A 22,067-nucleotide genomic window follows, 5' to 3' on the forward strand; every position below is an offset into this window, starting at 1 on the left:
GGTGCTCCAGGAGGGTAAGGATTAAGATTTAAAGATAATACTGGTCATCTTGAGGATAAGTAACTTTTATTAATATTGCCGATCGTCAGGACATAAATAGTAGCTTACCGATGTTCAAATCTTATACAACGAAGATAACAAAAATCATGGGAATTACATTACATGTACGTTTCATTGTTATATGTTATTTTGATTGGCTAACGACAATCTCGCGTCGTTCTGAAATTAACCTTCATATTAGAATTAAATGCATCATTCAAGATGACACGAGCTTCCAGAATGATGTGCACTCGTAAAACAAAAAGAAAAAAGAACAAAAAATAGAAATCGAGTTTTCAAGATCCTAGGAGGAAGGGCAAAAGTATTGAATACGTCTTTAAAGGGACACTAGCTGTCAACTTCATATTCATCGATTTTAATCAAATTCTCATATATTTTTTTATAGCAACGTAAAACATGTATCCAAACTATAATGTCTAAAATAAATAAAAACAGGGCACGAGCATGAAAATGTGTAGCTTTGTTTCGAGAATATTATAGTCCAGACGTCATCTAATTAGTTATCGAGTTGACATCTAAAGTCATGCGATGACTATATAAGCGATATAAACATAAATAAAGATATAAATAGATTAAGCAAACTCTTGCTGTTGGATTATTCTAGGTCAATTAAATTTCATATTATAGATGAAAAATAAATGTTTATCATTGTTTTTCCTGTATAAAAATGAATTTTTGTGGAACGAATCAGTCAATCTAATGATTTATCTTTGATTCACTCTTTTCCTTTAAATAACTTTACACATGCAATTCACGTGTTATCCATCTCAGACTAAGGGGTTAAATTGGAGTTCACATAAATGCGGATCAAATGAGGTCGAGATACTAGTATTCATTTGCAAGAGAATAATTCATAACCAATGTTTTTAGCTCATTTTGAGAAAATTGAACCATACTGGCTGCTAAAAGCTAATCATTATTTCCCTATTTGCATTTCATTATTGATTGAGCAAAAAAATAAGATCTTATTTTTTTATACATCTCGTAGCTAGTGTCCCTTTAAGTAATTCTATAAGGTTGTAAAAACATTGCCCTTGTGCACATTTTCCCTTCAAAATTTACTTCTGTCCAGGCTTTTACATTCCAATAAGTTTAGAAAAGTAAGCAATCAATTTTTTTCTAGCGGTTAATATAAGTCTTCTGCTCATGAGATATTAAGTTTTCGACAAAAAAAAATCTTTTGCGTCTCAGATTTAGTTTTATGCGACGACTACTAAATTTAATTCTTATACCCTATCATTTATTTCCTAGATTTAAAATATCATTCTAAACTCACTACTAAAACTGACGTATTTATCCAATTATCAGACAAATATATTTCTATGGTGTAACTCTCATTTCATAGTCAATTTTAAAAAGAAGACTTGCAAAAGAGATGAAGCAATTTGTTCTAAATTAACGTGCAAGAGTTTACTGGTTGCAGCTATGTTATGATCATTGCTAGTTTAATCTTAAACGATCCAATCTATTAGTAGAGAATCGTTAGGATGTCTTGTGCTTCCGGAATTTGAATAAAATGACCCCAATTTTGTTTTGATAATGGTAATTGGTTGGAAATTGACTTCGTTAATTGGTACTTAGCTCATTAATATAATGACATCAAACAAAAAGGTTCATATGAACTCTGAAAGATTTGCTTGTGTCTAACCATTTACAGTTTAAGTAAAAGGATTCAAATGATAAACATACATAGAACCAATAATACTTATTTTAGATGACTTTATTGCAATATTTTTTTCCTAAAGTTTCACATACCAAACAGAGATATCAATGTGTTTATCAAATTGAAATTATACTGTAAACAAACTGATCAAAGATACCAGGCTTTTTATTTTTACGACAAACAACCGTTACGTCTTCAAAATACTCATCAACGACGCGCAAATCAAAAAGGATTAAGTCCAAATCAATGTAAGAAGTTGATGTACATAGAAAAAGCAAAACTGTAAAAGCCTCACCTGAGTTCTTATCCAATTTTAAAAGCGGTCATTAATTTTGATATGAATAAATAGGTAGTTGGGTATACTGAGTTTGAGAAAGAAATTAAAAGACACAAAATCATATCAATATGCAGCTAGAAAGATTTAACTGACACCTAACTACGCTTGTCAAAAGAAAGTGTGAAATTTTAACCATGAAGGTTAACGTTATAAGAAAAAAATCATTTATATGTGTTTCAACTGCAGACTTTTTAATATACTTTAATGCATAAAAGCTATTAAATAAACTTCGTCATTCTTAAAATGAGTTGGAGTATTCATGTAGGAGCCTGTTGTTCATAAGTTGTCATTTATTGATGTGGTTCATACGTTTTCTCATTTTTCGTTTATATGGATTATGTAATATGTGTTATTCTCGTGGGATTTTGTCTGATGCTTGGTCCGTTTCTGTGTGTGTTGCGTTTCGGTGTTGTGTCATTGTTCTCCTCTCGGTTTTAGTTGATTACCCCGATTTTGTTTTTGGCCATGGATTTATGAGTTTGAACAGCGGTATACTACTGTTGCCTTTATTTATATACCGTTGGTTTTCTGTTTGAATTGTTTTATACTAGTCATACTGGGCCCTTGATAGCTTGCTGTTCGGTTTGAGCCAGGATCGATCCGTGTTGAAGGCCGTACCTTGATCTATAACTGTTTACATTTTATATATTGTGACTCAGATGAGAGTTGTCTCATCGACAGTCATACCACATCTTTTAATTTATATATAGGTAATAGTCAGAAAAATTAACTATGCGTTCTCAGCTTATAAAACGACAGTTTGTTTTTTATTTGTACTAGTATTTACCTTGTATATATATATTTTCTCAGTTTTGTTTATTGTGAAGAGAAACGTTTTTTAGTTACACTGTACTTATAATTAAAGATTAGCAACAAAAGAGGGTCGGTTGTGCAAACAACTTTACGACAAAAAAGATGAGTCCAGCTTTCCAATTTTAAATATTCTATGTAACAACATTCCAGCAGCCCTGCATGCAGTGTTTATTTCCCCAGTTGATATACAATGCTCGCATTACCTATTGAAAGAGGGTTGCGATAGCAAAAATGATTAAACCATGAGTTCTGAGTGATGAAGTTGAAATTATCCTTTTGCAAATCTAACGGAATCTTTCACGATTTGGTTGACCGTTGTGGAATATATGTATTACAGATAAGGACGGATGTTTTACTTATCGTAACCATAATCCCTTCCTCTTTGACTTAAATGTGACCCAACTAATTATGCATAATATGCTAATCAACGATTTCGTAATGACATGGGCAAACGATGAGTGCCACATGTGGGACAGGATCTGCTTACCTCTCTAGAGCACATGGTGTTTTCGATGCTTAGTCTTTAATTTTCTGTGTTATGTTTTGTGCACTTCTTGGTCGTTTTTCGTTTTCCTCGTGGCATTTTCAGAATGTTTTTGAACTTTTCAATTACTGAGTTTGTATGCTCCTTTGAAATATTGCTTCTCTCTTGCATATTATATAATAAAGGTTTAATATTAAATAGACGGTATTGGTTATTGTAATTTAAATTGTGTATTTGGATATATTTCGTTTTCACAATATGTATTCAGTTAGATCACTACAAAACAATATTAAACGTGTGGTGCAAATATTTAGAATTCCGAAACAAGCAAACCTTCTTAAACAAATTTTAAATCTTCCGATACACAAAAAATGCACGTAATGGTCAAAACATGAATATTGGCACGACCTGCAATTAACATATAAATCTGAAAAAAACAAATATGTGTATCTTTATTGGTATCAAGCTATTCTAACTTTGATTGATTTATTCACAATTGTTTGTTTTCTTACAGAGATGCTTTGATCACAAGTGCAATTAATTGTTTGACTAGTTTTTTCTCGGGCTTTGTCATCTTCATGATATTAGGATACATGGCTGAAAAAGCAGGCGTCCATATTTCTAGTGTTGCCCAAGAAGGTAGGTTTTATTTAATTGACATTGCTAAGTGATGCATACTGATCCAAATGCATTTTCATTTAATTTTACTCAAAAGGATACCCATAAGCATCAGTTATAGTATTGTACGAGCTTGAGGTCGTTAACATCACAATTATATTTTAGAGTTTGTGTAACGTGTTGATATGGTTATATAACTGATATGTACATGTTTTGTTTTGAAAATATATGTTAATTGACATTTCTTATCTCATTATACGAGAAACCTTCCGTTTATTGCAATATTCTTCATTATCAGAAAGATACCATATATACAACATCGGTTCAATAAGCGATTGATAGATTCCTTAAATTTCGATTATTCCTGTTAAAAGTCAATAAAGCATTTTGCCAAAAGCTCCGGTATTGTCATTAAAACTTTTTAATTGCAATAAGTTTCAACGTCTAAAATTGTGATGAATAATTGGTGTATCTAATATATATAAAATCTCTGTAATTCATATCTATGATAATAATGTGTTAGTATACATATACTGCGCCTTACAAAACATTTCAATTCAAAAACAAACTGCAAATCTCAACAACATAAGGTGAAAAGAAATTCTGTTTACAATACTGGAATATATGTCATTCAAAATGTGAGGTCATCTTCGACAAATCTGTACCTAAACACACACTTTCACAAAATGATAGAGCGAAAGGTCAACTTAAGATTAAAGTGTGTTGTTGTGGTTTTTCAGTTTATTGTATTGCTGTGGATTGGTATATATTTTCTAATTTTATACACTTTCTAACAGTAGAGCAACTTATAAGTAAAAGAGGCAACAATATCATTTTTATGCCTCATTTATGGGCATTATGTTTTCTGGTCTGTGGGTCCGTCTGTTCGCTCTTTTATCCGTCCGTTCTTCCGCTTGTCCCGCTTCAGGTTAAAATTTTGGTCGAGGTAGTTATTGATGAAGTTGAAGTCAAATCAACTTGAAACTTAAAACACATGTTTCCTTGGGACAGGCACATACAGAATGGGGCATGTTTGGGCGTTTTATGAACGCTCAACCATTCCCTTTACCTAGAACAGCAGTGTAACAGCACAACATAAGAAAAAACTTTAAAAATTAGTTGAAAAAGGAGTAATTCATCAGATTAATACGAAAAAGAAAAGCATCGAACATAAACATAGAACGAACTTCAACCTGACAAGAGTACATTCTTAATGGGATAATGTGATGTTGATTTGCTGACCTGTTTGTATTGCAGGTCCTGGACTAGTATTTATCGTTTACCCGGAAGGTATTGCAACATTACCCGGTGCACCATTTTGGGCCGTTATATTTTTCTTGATGCTTCTCACTCTTGGGCTGGATAGTTCCGTAAGTAAAATTCGTTAATTACGCCAAATATATGAAATCACTTTATGTCGGTGGCATAATCCATCGCATATCTAATATCACTTAAACCTCTCAATACTTCTAACAATATTCTGCAACTGCTTTGCATGTTCCAGCAACACATCTTATATCAAATTTTAAAAGATTTATTATCGGCTTGAAAAAGAGCTGTTGCTGTGAAAAACGATTTAATCATAAAATTGAATAATAAAAATTATGAAAATTTATATCGAGACATATTTCTTCGAGTGTGCAATGTGCAGTCTCTGTCTACATAAATGACTTGAACCATGCAGAATATCCAAAATTTTGATAATCTTATATTGCACGTAGTTGTCTATCAGCTTATAAAAAGAAAACAGGAAACTTTATCTGGTTTAACATTCTTTGTAGTTTGGAGGTTCAGAAGCAATCATCACAGCCTTATCAGATGAATTTCCTATATTGCGGAAACACAGAGAGTTGTTTGTCTTCTGTCTCTTTGCTCTTTACTTTATAGTTGGCCTGGCGTTTTGTACAGAGGTAAGTATGACAAATCAGCAACCATTTTGTCTGACGTCACATGATATCCGGGAGGGCAACTGGAGCAAATAATGTTAAAAACAAGGAGGTTGAACGTGCATGACAAACACTTCCTTACTATTACTTTTAGAATCGAAAGTAGAGTTTGTGTTCTGATGCATCATTGCGGTTTCGGTTTAAACTATCCTTTTGACGAGTTTTCAACATAGGAAGTTAAGTTTCTCATAATAGCGGAATGGCCCTAATATCGACTATTTGGCGCACAAAATGGAAAAAAAAACAGAGCAATCGTCACCCGAAAACAAGAGTCGTATTAAGAGTTTATTTATCCACTGGTTAAGAATATTTTTGGGCTCTGTGTTAAAATGTGGTAATTATGACGACTAAAAGAATGCTTTTTAAAAATTATTCTAGCAACCTAGTACATTTTTTTTTTAATAAAGATAAAATTGAGTAGGATTACACAAACCTCTTTTTTCCAATTTTCAATTTATTTCCTTATTTCCTTATTCACAAACACACAAATTTCTAGATATCTTCTTATGCTCGAGTTCATATTTAAAACAGAATTTGAGATGCGAAAATAGTAACAATTCTTTGTAATAATGGTCGTGTTTGGCAGAAATTTTAAAGGAAATCTATTTCGCCAGATAGTACATATGTGTTACCGATTAGAACTCAACAATGGTTTTTGATGGACTTTATACTCAATCTTTCGTTTTTCGTGCTTTAATTTCTCGGCTCTCCTTTAAAAAGTAAAAATAACATAGATACCCACTCAAAGGAAAATCGGAAAGGTTTATATGAAATATTACAAAATCAAAAGCCAAAGCACATCAAACGAATGGGAAAAGACCGTCTTAATCCCGACTTGGTACAGTTATTTTGACTTTTTTATGTTGGCAAAAAAGTGTTATTTTTTGGGGTTTGTATCGCCTTTCTTTATATGAAAATTTAGAGTGCATAGTTGCATTCTATTTTGATTTAGTTGGGATATATCAAGCCTTATTGCTAATTTGCTAATATGTGTTCAGTAATATGTTACCAAGTTTATGTTTAGACAATTTTCTTTACAGGGCGGAGTCCTTGTTGTGAACTTAATGGATAATTTTGCTGCCGGATATTCTATATTGTTTGCAGTTTTCTTTGAAACTATGGTTGTTTCGTGGGTCTATGGTAAGTTATGAATCATAGTACATATTTACACATGCTGCTCATTTGAATGATCTTTCCAACAGTTAAATGCGTTTGCTTCATTATTTATAAATCTTATTTCGTTTCTTCTTCGGTATGAATGTATGCTTTTATTTTACAGCAAATACTAAGGCTGTTCTACCTCAGAAGCAGATTACCTAAGCTGTATTTGGCAAAACGTTTTGGATTTTTTTTGTCCTAAATGCTCTTTAACTACGTACTTTATTTTGCCTTTTTAACATTTTTTTATTCGAGCATCACTGATGAGCCTTTTGTAGACAAAACGCGCGTCTGGTAGAAACACAAAATTTCAACTCCGGTATCTATGATGATTTTATTTAATTAAATATCAGCCGATAATGAAATCCTACATTTTAGAAAAAGTCGCAGTATTTAGTACAATTAGGTGAAGCTTATTATTGCGTTCCATGTCTCGTTACTCATATGCACCTGAGGTCCTTCCTGTGTTTGAAATGTTTGAATAGTATAAAAGGTCATAAACCATGGTATTCAAAGTTTTAATTAACAAACACGAATTAAGCCATACCAATATGTTGACGACAATACTGACAATATTGGATGACGTCATTTATTTTCAAAATCGATTTGATAATGAACGTTTACAATTTATTACAAAAAATAGCCTTTGGTCACCACTCCAATGTTGTTAGACTTTGATATTAACGTTAAATAAATGTTTTCCTAATTATATGAATGTAATATTGATGTGTCGTGACGACATATACAATTGATTTCTTGTTTAGTCAACAAAACAGATAGTGTCCATATAAGTACTGTTTCCCCGAAGAAAAATATGTCATATATCTCGCCTTAAACATATTGCATAACACAGGAATAAGTGCTAGTGATGTCAGTCATATTAAATGTTGAAACAAGTCAAACTATTTGATTGGCTTTATTATTAAGTAAAGAAATTCTTATATTGTACCTTGGTAGCATTCCTTTTTGAAATAAAATTATAAGTACAAAATAGAAAATGAAGCAGTCGTCCCTTTGCGGTATTCAACCTTTTTCTTCCATTTTGCTCTGGATGCTGTTTTCTAATCTTGAATATGTTTTTTTTCTCTCATCACATGCATACCCTATACATTGATGGGACGGAATTAGGATCCTTATACCTTACTCCCTGGTTTGATGTAAAATTTGAATATGTTATAAAAAGTCAAATCACAAAAATACTGAACTCAGAGGAAAATCAATACGGAAAGTCCATAATCACATGGCAAAATCAAATAACAAAACGCATCAAAAACGAATTGACAAGAACTGTCATATTCCTGACTTGGTACAGGCATTTTCAAATGTAGAAAATTGTGGATTAAACCTGGTTCTATAGCGCTAACCCTCTCGCTAATAAGAGTTTGTATTGAAACGTATATGCATCCAATTTAAATTATTGCGATTAATTTTGTTCCCATTCTTAATAGTCTGCTTATACCTGAAAGTCAATACATTGACATAAGTATACCACATTAAGTGATATTAACAAACGGACTCATAAAAATTTTGAAACAATGCAGTGAAAACATAGAAATGCTTGTTAACAAACACTGATGAACGTTGACCTCAGTGTCAGTCGCAGAAAAGTTCTTTTTAAATAGTTCATTGCCACATTGTGGTTAAAGTCAAAAGAGACCCCACCCCCAATATCTTATGTCAATATTTCATTCTAAAATTAAGTAAGAAAATAACTCAAATAATTAAGCTGAGCTAAGCAAAATACTTATTCATATGATAGGTTTCTTTTCGTTGATCAAAGAATGAATGAAAGATGAATTTGTGGGTTTGAAATGTCAAACATATAATGCCACTAATGTACAAGGCATTTCTGTAGAAATTCAAATATTCAATATGTGTTGATTTCAGGAGTTGGCCGATTTTCTGGTGACATTGAAACCATGATTGGACATGGACCTGGACCTTATTGGAGAATCTGTTGGATGGTGGTTGCACCAGTTTTCCTCCTGGTAAGTGATTGCAATGAAATAAAACATAAAACACTAACTTCTTTCATTTTCGTAGGAATATATACAATGCAAGAAATATAAATTATTCAGACAGCGTAATAGTTTGAGGATGATGTTACATACACATTATCTTCATACCTCGGTTTTGAAGATCTTACAATTTTGGTCTTGGTACCATATAAAATGTGTTGTATCTTTGATATTTTTAAATTCATGTTTTGCATTTTCCGTTTGGTTTATAATTCGCAATACTTAATGATATTCATGATGAATAAAAAAGCAATAGTAGCGTAACGCAGTTCCACAGTCTTAAATCGGTATCACTGAAACAAATCCGGGTCATAAATCAAAACTTCCATATGAAATTAATGAACCTGGACCTTACGATGACATAAATGAAAAAAAATGTGATTGATAGTAAGTATCAAAACAGATAATAGCATTAGCAAAAACACGTAAAATTAAAGTTTACTTGTTTAGACTATTTCTGTCAGTAATTTCTATTTTTTTCTTGAAACAGGTGATCATGTTGTATGGTGTAATATCATTCCAACCAATCACATATGCGGATTATGTCTATCCCGATGGAGCAAATATCATTGGTTGGTTTGTGGCTGGTTCCTCGGTCATATGCATTCCATTGTTTGCCCTTATAGGATTTTGTCAAGCAAGCGGGTCTCCAGTAGAGGTAACTATGACAATTGGTTTTTTTTCAAACATCAGGAATTTTCACAGTAGTTTAAAACTCCTATAATTGTCAGTCCCAAATTTGAGGACATAAAGAATACACATCCAAGTTCCGGAAAATTTCAACATTATATAAAAAAGCACACCATTTGCTTGTTATGATTACAATGTCACAATAACGCCCACATTATTTTTTCTTGAAATGCATAAGTTGCTTGTTATGCCCCACCTACGATAAATCTGAACTTAGTACAAAAGAAAAGGATAGTGCGAAGCTAAGGTTAAAGTTTTGCGGAAAGTTTTTTGTCAAGGTAGTTTTTGATGAAGTCGAGGTCCAATCAACTTGAAACTTAGTTCACATGTTCATTATGATATGATCTTTCTAATTTTGATGTCAAATTAAAGTATTGACCCCAATTTTATTGTCCAATCAACATGTACAATGAAAGTGCGAGTGGGGCATCCGTATACTATGGACACATTTGTATTACCTTTAATTTGTAACAATTTTCTAAATGACTTATAAAATATAATTTCCAAATGGATAACGTTAAAAATATACTTAAACAAAAAAATGGCAACATCAATATCAACTTATTTGGTAGTCCAATCTAGCTCCCACATTGCTTTTATATAACATCAATAAAAAAAAAAGTAGAAATGAACTGCACGAAACAATATCCTTTTTAAAAAAAGGTTATCTTTCTTGGATCATATTTCTACAGATTTCTAAAAGAAAATAACATGTAGCAATAAAACACAGGTTTGGCTAAACATGGAAGTGTTTGGTAATACATGTAAAATGATTCCATTTGTTTAGATTTCATAGTCTTGAAACTTCACTTAAGTGGTTAGTGAAAACAATTAAAGATACACTTTTAACAAACGATTGACATGGGAAAATCTGTATAGTATTACAGCCGATTTCAATGAGTATGTAGCTTAAGGTGATATCTTTGGTTAGCTTGCTTGCAAGCTGAACCGTGAAGTCATTGTTAGGTAAGGTATACTACCCTCCTCACGAAGTAGATTAGTCCTACAGACAGATAGATTGGTTACCTGTCGGACTAGTCTTCGCTTAAAGGATGATAGTTTACCTAACATAACAATGACTTCACGGTTCAGCTAGCAAACAAGCTAACCAAAGATATTACATTTAAGCCTCGGTCACTCCTTAACGGATAGCTCGAACGGATGCTTGACGTATAACTATTTTTCAATTCGTTAGACGTCCGTTCTTATCCGTTAGACGTCCGTCCGAACATATCCATTGCATGTCCGTTAAGAGTACGTTATATCCGTCGACGTCCGTTTTGTCCGCTGGAAAATTTTGAGAATGTTAAAATCTTTGAACGGACGTCCAACGGATGAAATGTCCGTTGAACGTCCGATAGGCGTCCGTTTTGTACGGTACTCGTCCGTTTCGTTTCCGTTTTGTGTCCGTTACGTGTCCGTTATACATACGTTAGGGGCTTGACAGATAAATTCACCGACGGACTTCTTTCGGACATCTAAAGGATAAAACGGATGTTGAACGAAGGTGAAAGGGACTTCTACCGGACGTATAACGAATAAAACGGATGATGAACGGATCAGAAACGGATAAATGCCATTTGTTAATTTCGCATAACAATTGCCAATTAGATTTCTTAAAAGAGGGACAAAAGATACAAAAGGGACAGTCAAACTCATAAATCGAAAATAAACTGACAACGCCCGGCTAAAATGAAAGAAAACAAACAGACAAACAATAGAACACATGACACAAAATAGAAATCTAAAGAATAAGCAACACGAACCCCACCAAAAACTAGGGTGATCTAAGGTTCTTGAATTCTTATCATTCATAATCGATATAAGAGTAAGGGCGCGTCTTCACAATCAATCAGTTTTTATTCATGCCAACCACTGCCCTTTGGCGGCATTTTGAAGTACAAACCAAAGCCAGTTACACAGAAACGTTTTGAATATTTATGCAACTTACTTATACTATTATTGTCGCTTTTAATTTTCCGTATATCTTGTTCATTCGTTTTATCCGGTAAGCTTCCGTTAGGTGTCCGTTTTATGCGGTACTCGTACGTTGGATGTACGTTCGACATCCGTTCTGTCCGGTGCGTGTCCGTTTCTCGTACGTTACATGTCCCTTGTATGTCCATTTTGCATACGTTAAGCGTCCATTTTATTAGGTCAGTACATCAACGGACTCCATACGGATAACAATTTTGTCAATGGCCAACTTTTATTTTCATCTGTTAGGCGCCCGTACGTCTTATCCGGTAAGGTGTGACCGAGGCTTTAGCTATATGCCCATTCAAATCAGCTATAACTTTTAAATATGAAAATAACCTGTATTTGTAAAACAGAACTCTGGGGTTTTTTTAGACCCAAAACACACACAAAAATGTTTTGTTAAAGACATTGGTATAAGGCCATGCCGCAGTATCTTTAAGATTTGCATTTACCTTTATGCACTCAATTAATTTTACTTTACAGAGGATACGTTATTTACTTAAACCAACAAAAGACAGAGACAATTATATCAAAGCAACATACAATGACGTCAGAATGAATGGTGGGGCAGACGTTGGAGGAGAAAGTGTATAACTAGTCATAAGATAATCATCACGTGACTGCCAATTTACATATTCATGAAACCAGTATAGAAATCTCCCGTTTATTGATTGGTCAAATCATATAATTATGTTTGATATGAATGAGCTCAGAGTATACTTATTGATAGTATTTGTTCAATCATGAAGATGTTACAATAAGATTTATGTGAAAACGAGAATTACATGTTTGCATCAAATTATATATGTGGTAGTTTTGTCAAGCTGAACTGTTTGCATATATAATGTCAAATGAGTGTTCCAAGAAACATATTTGTATCAGAAGTTCTCAAATGATACCGTTTTAATTATTCGGGTTCAAAACGACTGAATAGTTCTTGACAGACTATGTAACGTGTGGTTTGTTTTTCTTTTTTAATTTTGAAATATCTGCCATAAGATATATTATATATCTCTCGTATAAGGAAAGTATAACAGCATATATTTTTTGGATGTCGTTCAAACTTTGGTAAAAAGATAGATTTAAGCGATAGCATATATTGGATGCTCGAAACTGATAATTTTTTGGTTAAAGTAGAGAGGTTAACAACAACATGAAGTACGTAAGCCAAAGGGCGTGTACATGCTGAGTATAGAAATTGACTGCACACATACGTTTTGTAGATGTAAAAAAAATTGAATCCCAAATAAATATATCACAAGAAATTCAACTGTATTCCTACAACTTTTACACAGTTTCCGTCTTATTTTTTTTTGTTTACTAGGAAATGAGAAAATACCACTTCCTTAGTACTGTATATATGATGAAATTTTCATGTGCAATAATACAATATAATTACTTAATGTGTAATAATCTTGTAAAATATTGATGTTTTATTATTCAGATTTGTTTTGTAAAACAAGTGATGTTGTAAATTGTTCTTACGTGTAATTGGCAATACTATAACAGTGAAATTTGTATTGGATTTTGTGTACAACAACTTACACGTGTACAGTGTTTTTTAATATGTGATTAAGCATGGCATAAAGATTTAACTTTCAAATCTATGTTCACAAGAGCAATAAGACATTTCTGTATTCCTTTTGATGTATATGTGTTGAAGAGAATCATTTACAGGTTTTAACATTGTATGTAATTTCTTCTCTTAGCTAACTCAAAAGAATAACGGGTGTACTTATTTTATGTCAGAAAGGTTTCAATGTATATACTTTCTCAGCTATGAATCCGGTTGTTTTTACAAAAAGTGATAGGAAGATTCGTGTATCTCTTTTTTATGAATAAACTTTTTTTTTTATTATTATTATTACATTTGTATTCTTATCAATTTTTTTATATATATATATTTACTTACTTGACAAATATTTTTTATCCAATCTCGGAATGCTGTTTGACCTTTTTGGGTATATTGATGTATTTTCAATCCACTTTTTATTCGTTTTTAAACAGTAACCCTGTTCTACAGAAACCCAAGGAAATATCATTCATGAAATGCATTTATAGTGAAGTACGGGTTTCGAATAATTTACTACTATGTAATTTTTCGTTTATTCAATTTTATTTGTATTCTCTGTGATGTCTTTGAACATAAATTCTCATTAGTCCTCCTTCCCATACATGTTACAAAAAAATGTAACTATACTAGACTATGTAAGCAGACAATGGGCAATGAATAACTTTTATTCGTATATCATTACGTGGATATAATAGTCTTTTCACTTAAATTTCATTAAATATACACAGAGGCCTTTACCTCGAATATTTATATCTATTTTTTCACCTAATTAGTATTTTCCATGATTTTGATTTTAATTAATGATGAAAATGATGGACTTATTTTAAACGCCCCGTTATAAATATCACAAAATATATTTCAACATGTAAGGACAACGTATACATACTTCGGATATATTTCAAATTTCATAGAATTTTTGTCCAATTAGTTCTTGTTCAACTTGTGTTCATGTCAATTAAGATTGGCTGAGAATAAAAAATTGTGATTTTGCATTGTGTGACATTTATTTTGACGTGATTGACACTTCATGTATCGAGACAACTTAAGAAAAATGAAGAATCCGTTGACCTCCTGATATTTTCATATCAAATACACCCTTTGTTATACGCAATTTCCTAAATTAGTAATATATAAATGGAAAAAAAAACACTTTTTTATATACATTCTTTACATTAATAGATATATTTACTTTTTGGTAGGGATGTTGTCTCTTTGACATAATCCATTCTCAATTTTATGAAACCAACAAGGAGACCATTATATAATGAGAAAGTGACTAAATATACTATCGTATTATAAATTGCACCATGCTGTGGGTCTCGATAAAAAAAAAGAAGAGTACTCTTCCAATTATATTCCACCCACTTCCATGTAAGTCTGTGCATCAAGCATTTCCATCATCATTTGCAAATAACCTTTTCTACCTTTTCTATGGTTTCTTTTCCATAGCCCCAAAAAGGCATAAGGACATAATGTAATGTGGATTTATTAATTTTTCGTGGGAACAAATTTTCGTGGATTGAGAAAAAAACACTTTTGAGGATATTTTAACTTCGAGGTTTTTCTCAAGCCTGCATACAATTTGTGATTGAGCATTGAAATTCGTGGTTCACCTATACGCACGAAATCCACGAAAAATAATGAATCCACAGTAATTTTAAAGATGAACACCAATCTGCCATATGTTCCACACGAACAATGATCTACAGAGAAGTGCCTTAATCGGTATCTCTAGCAATATGAACAGTATTGTATATGATGTTAGTGTTGTAAAATGTTGTTGTTAATGTTGTATAGTATACATTTGTATATTGTATAATAAAATTGATAAATGTAATGAATAGTGTTTACTTATTTGATATTTCTATCAACTCAGTAACCTGATAGCCTACAACTTAGTAATCTGATAGCCTTTGGCAAACATTTGTATGCCCCACCTACGATAGTAGAGGGGCATTATGTTTTCTGGTATGTGCGTCCGTTCGTCTGTTCGTCCGTCCGTCTGTCTGTTCGTCCGTCTGTCTGTTCGTCCGTCTGCCCCGCTTCAGGTTTAAGTTTTTGGTCAAGGTAGTTTTTGATAAAGTAGAAGTCCAATCAACTTGAAACTTAGAATACATGTTCCCTTTAATAAGATCATTCTAATTCTAATGCCAAATTAGAGTTTTGACCCCAATTTTACGGTTCACTGTACATAGAAAATGATAGTGCAAATTTCAGGTTAAAGTTTTTGGTCAAGGTAGTTTTTGATAAAGTAGAAGTCCAATCAACTTGAAACTTAGAATACATGTTCCCTTTGATAAGATCATTCTAATTTTAATGCCAAATTAGAGAATTTATTCCAATTTCACTGTCCACTAAACATAGGAAATGACAGTGCGAGTGGGGCATCCGTGTACTGTGGACACATTCTTGTTTATTGATGATTCTAATCGTTTGTGCTTTTGATTTTGCCATTTGATTACGGACTTTTCGTTTTATAATTTTTCTCAGAGTTCAGCATTTTGTGATTTTTACATAATAGTTTTGTGGGACCAATGATCAATATAAGTTGTACGTATCGTAATTCTTGATATTGGAAAATATAAACTATTAACCAGAACATCTGTAAAATCTTATAGTTATGCAAATATTAAAAAAGCCCAAATTTTCAATAGCATTTTTTTAAGAATTCACGGTCGACAATACTTTAATTCAGAAGTTTGCATATGATCATTTAGAAAATTGGTTGGTCATTTGTGGTCAACTTCCACGCACGAAAATTGGTATCAACGAATAATAATGAATCCACAGTAATTTGTAGAGCATCGACAGTCAAACATTTCCACAAAATTGACTACTGCAAACTTGGACCAGGTTAGAAAAACCTTAGTGTCTCGAATAATTCAACAACATTTTGAAACCAGTAAATTTATGAAAAAACAGTGCAAATAACAATACAGAAGTGTGGACCACTGGAATGAAAGCCCCGAGGACCAAACGTCTACCAACAATGACACCTAACAAGTTGTAGTTAATAGATATCAAAGATACCATGCTTACAGTTTGGTATTGCAGATTCATGTTTCTTCAACATGAGACACATCTAAGAAGCCTATGTCAAAGAAAATGAAGAGCTGTGGAAACCAAATATTCAAAAAAGTTGTACCAAATACAGTTTAATGTTGTAAATAAATCAATAAAGGCAACAGAAGTAAACCTCTGTTCAAATCTAATGGGTTTTTTTAACTTAACCAAAAAACATTAAATTCAATCTAGGTAACAATCAACCAAGACATTCATTGCTGTGCATTTGCTTTTGGTTTTACCAAGAGAGTGTATAGATTGTCTTGTGTCATGAATGGATACATAATATCCTATGCTGTCATTGTTAACCTTATAAAGATTCTAGAGAGAAACATAGTGAATCAAAAACTGTGATACTAAAAGAAACTGGACAAGATATGAAACTAAAAATGGTAAAGAAACAATGAAATGAGATCAAAATCAAATGAAACCACATAATGAATTTCGTAAAATGATTGTAAACCCAAAGTTATGTGACCTCTTTCTTATAGAAACAAAATATGAACCCAATTTTTATCAATGCACCATGCAAGAGGGTCGAAAAATACCAGATGGACGTTTAAACTCATATGCAGATTATGTAAAGGTCAAGTGAATCCTAAACAACAGGTTAAGGGGTAGATATAGGGATATTATAAAACCAAGTTTAATTAAAAATTTTCTACATAAGGAAATGCCTGAGTGTACAAAGTTGGAGATACTACATTTATTTTCCAGTCGTTTGTTGTGTTCGAGCTTTCGATTTTGACATTTGATAAGGGACTCTCCGATTTGAATTTTCCTTGCTGTTGTGCATTTCTATTTCCTTTGTATTTCACCGGGGTCCAAAGTCCAAAGAGCCACATTTGAGCTTATGCCATCTATTTTAAAAATCTTCTCTCTTCAATTACTAGGCTAAATACCTTCAAACTTCAAATAATTGTTCCTTAGGGTATCTTTTTTATAAATTATATCCGAAGTTTTGATCCTTCGATAAACATGGCCGCCATGGCTAGAAATAGAACATAGGGGTCAAATGCAGTTTTTGACTCATATCTCAGAAACTAAAGCATTAAGAGCAAATCAGATATGGATAAAAGTGTTCAAAAGATCAAGATCTATCAGGCCTAATATTTTCAGACAAAGCGAACAACCGATTATTGGGTTGCTGCCACTAATTTGGTTATTCTTAGGAAATTTTTTGGTTTTTTTTGGTTATTATCTTGAATAATATTGAAGATAAAGATAAACTGTAAACAGCAAAAATGTTCAGCAAAGTAAGGTCATAAAAAAGTTAACATGAACAAAATTGTAAAATGACCCATTAAGGGATTATTACCCTTTAAGGACAACCAGCGAAGGTATCGATGGCGTCAACTTAGGCAACATACTTTCTCATAAATTAGTTCAGTTGAAAATACCTCCTTGTTTTAAAGATCAGTCGATACCAATAATTTCTTATACCTACATCAAACCAATTGCAACTAATATTTTCAATTACAAACACGTTTATAATCTCATCATTGACGACTTCAAGTTTAAACTTCCTGATTGCACCTGTGCGTGCTATTTCCAAATTCACATATAATCCGGCTGCCACGTTATCACCGAAGACCTCAACATTGTCAATAACACTTTCCTGCGAAATTTGTTTTCCAAAGGTTCGAAATATCGTGAGCCTAAATCCATCAATTGGAAATACAACTTCAAAATACTGATGGATTCAGACGAGGATTAAGGACGGCAATGGGCTTAACGCGAGAAAGAAAACGAAGATACTTTGAGGTCGTTGATACAAATCCTAATTAAGAAACTAAATAGGTCTATCAATTCTCACGCTACGTCAATTTTTATCCCAAATGTTGCAAAAAACTTGTCATATCTCCATGACAAATTAAATATATTGTTGCCGCCGCAGATAAAACCACAAACAACATCATTTTAAGTGAAAATATCGTTACATAAACGGCTTGCTAAATGAATTAGGTATTGACATTCATTTAAAAGCTCAACATATACCCTCACGACACTTATCAAGAGGAAATCCTGGAAAATCATAGGTCGGTTCTATTATCCTTTGGAATTTCAATAAAAGATGAAGAACTGGATCTCCCATCACTGTATTGGATACAAACGGTATATTGCTGGGTACTCCAAGTGTTCCACGAAACCTCTTTCTAAATAATAACATCTATTTTATCAGCAATCAACGCCGTGCCGTTATTTAGATTCAGATGAAACTGTCTGTGATAGCTGTAACAATATTGTACACTTAACATGCATAGCTACAAACTGCACAACACAAAAATGTCAAGCATGCTTTGGCCTAGAAATACAAGATCAGCAAGTCAAGAAAGACTCAAGTTATGATACATCAAAGGAACTTGATAATGAGCATGATGAAACAATCATCAAAACACCATATGGTAGTCAAACTGAAACTCCATTAATCTGTATTGACAATGATATGACAGTAGAAAAAGCACAATTAGACAATATTTCAAGAACAAAAAAAACAAAAAAGAACTCAAATACAAGCAGCAAACCAAAAAACAGCACAATTGCTGAACAAAGTATAATACCTAATAACAAAACAGAAGATGTGTGTACAAATCAGAACAAAACTACTGATGACCAACAAATTAAATTTAAAGACTTAAGACAACTAGAGTTAAAATTAAAGAAACGAGAAGACGACATCCGATTGAGGGAAATGAGAAATTCAGAACTTAACGCTGAAAATATCCGCCTTCAATCTACCATTCTCATGCAAGAAACTAAAATAAAAGAACTAGACAACACAATAAGAATTCTTAACAGAAAAATAGTTGTACTAGAAGATACCGAGTCTGAAGCCAAAAGAACAGATACCAACTCACCAGTACAAAACTGCTGTCACCAGAAATGTGTCACTGAAACAGATAATTTGCTACTAGCTATGCGAGAAAGAATGACAAAGCTCATACTGCAGAAAGTAGATGCTCAAATAAACCAACTTGAAAGCGAACAAATACCTGTACAGTCAACCGTAATAAATGATATGCTGCCAAAAGGGAACACAAATGAAACACTTGCAAAGGAACATGTGTATACCAACACAAACACAGTACATAGAGGCACTGTTGGAAATTCTGAGGCTACTCCTCTGGCAATGAATGTCATACATCAGCCTCCACAGTATCATGTCTCTCATCCACCACCGACAATAAATAGAGCACATCAGCCTCCGCAGTATCATGTCTCTCATCCACCTCCAGCAATAAATGTCGTACACCAGCCTCCTCAAAATCGGGTATATCAATCATTGCAATATAATTATTACACACCAAGCAATAAAGAAGGGAAAGCAATGCAAAAACATCAAACTTCTTTAACGAATAACTCAGATATGATTACACCGGGTATGATAAATTTGCAAGATAGATCGAAACTTGTTCATGGTTGTCCAATTTCATACACACCTACCGAGGTGCCCAGGCCAGGATTAAACAATTATAGGGATCAAAATTTTTTTCATCAGGAAAGACACAACGGAAGTTAGTACCTACAGCAACGAGAAATGTAAATAGCGATTTTAAAGTTTACCATTTAAACATTTTATCTTTTAACTGTAAAAATATTAAAACCTGTGATCCACTATTCTCTGAAATTCTTTTTAACTATGATATTGTGTTGCTGCAAGAACACTGGCTATTCGACTGTCAGCTACCACTTTTAGAAAATATTCATGTTGATTTTAATGGTATTGGAAAAGCAGTTGATTCCGATGATCCGCTACCACCTACCCACTTACCAAGAGGATACGGTGGAGTTTGCATATTATGGAAAAAGTCTATCGATCACAAAATCACTAAGGTAGACTGTACTAATAACAGAATCCAATGTATTGAAATAACAAATACATGTGGTAAAGACATTCTAGTGATTTGCGTTTATATGCCATGCAAGGATAATAGAGTTGAAAAATTGATTGAATTTCTAGATTGTACTGAACAACTTCATTCGCTCTGCTCTCAATACAATAACACACATCATATTGTTATAGGTGGCGATATAAATGAAAACATAATAGACAAAAGTGAATCAAAACGCTACGAGGCAGTCAAAGCACTAATGGAGGACCATAGCTTATATACAAAAGATCTGGGCCGAACATTCATAAACTACAAGCATGAAGAAATATCTTCTATCGATTTCATACTACTAGACAAAGAGCTGTTTGAGAACCATTCCAGTTATCTTAAACTTGACTCCTGTAGTTCTTTAATCTCTGATCATTATCCTATAACCTGCAGACTAAACGTCAAAATAGAACATAGGCAACAAAGTACAAAAATATTGCCTACCAATAGAAAAATTAAATGGAGTACTATTGACGTGAATCTATACGAGGAGAATATTAACAAGTCACTAACAGCCATTTCAAGTGAGATTCAATCGGGTGATGAGCTAACTAAAGTTATGACACAAGTTAATACCATTATGAAAAATGCAGCAATAGAATCAGCTCCTAAACCCAAGGTATACAAGAGAAAGAAACAAAAACCTAAGATAAGATCCTTTCAAACAAATCAAGCAAGTAAAAGATGTAAAGAAGCTTTTGCAAAATGGAAAGCAAATGAAAGACCGACATCACCAAACAACAAAATATACTGTGATATGAAATCTGCGAAATATCAACTTCGAAAAACATGTAGAATAGAGATAGCGATGGAAGTCCTCAATGATAGACAAGAAATTTTAGATGCTAGAACTAAACATGATCAAATATTTTACAAGTTACTTGGTAAAAAAAAGGAAAGCTGAAGAATTGTATATCCGAACTGAATGTACAAGATAATATCTATAAATCTGACAATGAAATTATAGTTGGATGGAAACATCATTTCAACAAATTAGCTCAACCAGCAATTGATCCTGAATATGACGACGAATATTACAAACAGTTAGCATTAGATCTAGACAATATAATTGATATATGTAACAGTCAAACTAATACCATCTCTGTAACCGAAAAAGATGTTCAAGACGCCATAAATGGATTGAAAATAAACAAATCTCCAGACATTTATAGCATATCCTCTGAAAATATCAAATATGGTGGGGAAAAGCTGCAAACAGTAATAACAAATATGATAGTATCATCATTTAAATTAGGATTAATACCTGAAATACTTAAAATGGGTCTCCTCACTCCTGTATTCAAGAACAAAGGAAGTAACAAGAATGCTACCAACTACAGAGGGATTACTATCATGCCAATACTGCTGAAACTAATTGAGTCTGTAGCAAAGGCTAAGGTCCAACCTAAAATATTGAAAGAACAAAATAGGCTACAAAGAGGATTTACTGAGAACTCAGCTCCAATGAATTGCTCCTTCTTCATTGAAGAATTTATTAGAGAATGCAGGGATGCTGGTAAAATAATATATATAGCGCTTCTAGATGCTAAATCGGCATTTGATGTGGTAACGCACGAGAGTATCCTACGAAAGCTATACATAGCAGGTGTAGATGGACTACTATGGAAACTTATACATAGTCTTCACATGGACTCTAGCAGTGTAGTTAAATTTAATGGTCTAATATCTGAACCATTCTCAATATGTCAAGGCGTAAAACAAGGTGGTATACTGAGCGCTGACCTGTTCAAGCTGTACATCAACAATCTCCTAACAGATATCG

General features: G+C 32.9%; 1 protein-coding gene across 4 annotated transcripts in view; it reads left to right on the plus strand.

Moving 5' to 3' along the window:
* LOC134681205 (sodium-dependent dopamine transporter-like) overlaps positions 1–15,177 on the plus strand; it is a 65,608-nt gene extending 50,431 nt beyond the window's left edge. For all 4 annotated transcript variants that reach the window (XM_063540708.1, XM_063540707.1, XM_063540710.1 and 1 more), the window contains 7 exons: positions 3,872–3,996; positions 5,233–5,345; positions 5,757–5,885; positions 6,962–7,061; positions 8,967–9,067; positions 9,588–9,755; positions 12,251–15,177. In XM_063540708.1, coding sequence (XP_063396778.1) covers positions 3,872–3,996; positions 5,233–5,345; positions 5,757–5,885; positions 6,962–7,061; positions 8,967–9,067; positions 9,588–9,755; positions 12,251–12,361 — 847 coding nt within the window. In that variant the 3' untranslated portion in view covers positions 12,362–15,177. The remainder of the gene's footprint in view (positions 1–3,871; positions 3,997–5,232; positions 5,346–5,756; positions 5,886–6,961; positions 7,062–8,966; positions 9,068–9,587; positions 9,756–12,250) is intronic.
* The last annotated feature ends 6,890 nt before the right edge of the window (positions 15,178–22,067 follow it).

The sequence above is a fragment of the Mytilus trossulus genome, chromosome 8 (genome assembly GCF_036588685.1).
Source record: "Mytilus trossulus isolate FHL-02 chromosome 8, PNRI_Mtr1.1.1.hap1, whole genome shotgun sequence".
Taxonomy (NCBI): Eukaryota; Metazoa; Mollusca; class Bivalvia; order Mytilida; family Mytilidae; genus Mytilus; species Mytilus trossulus.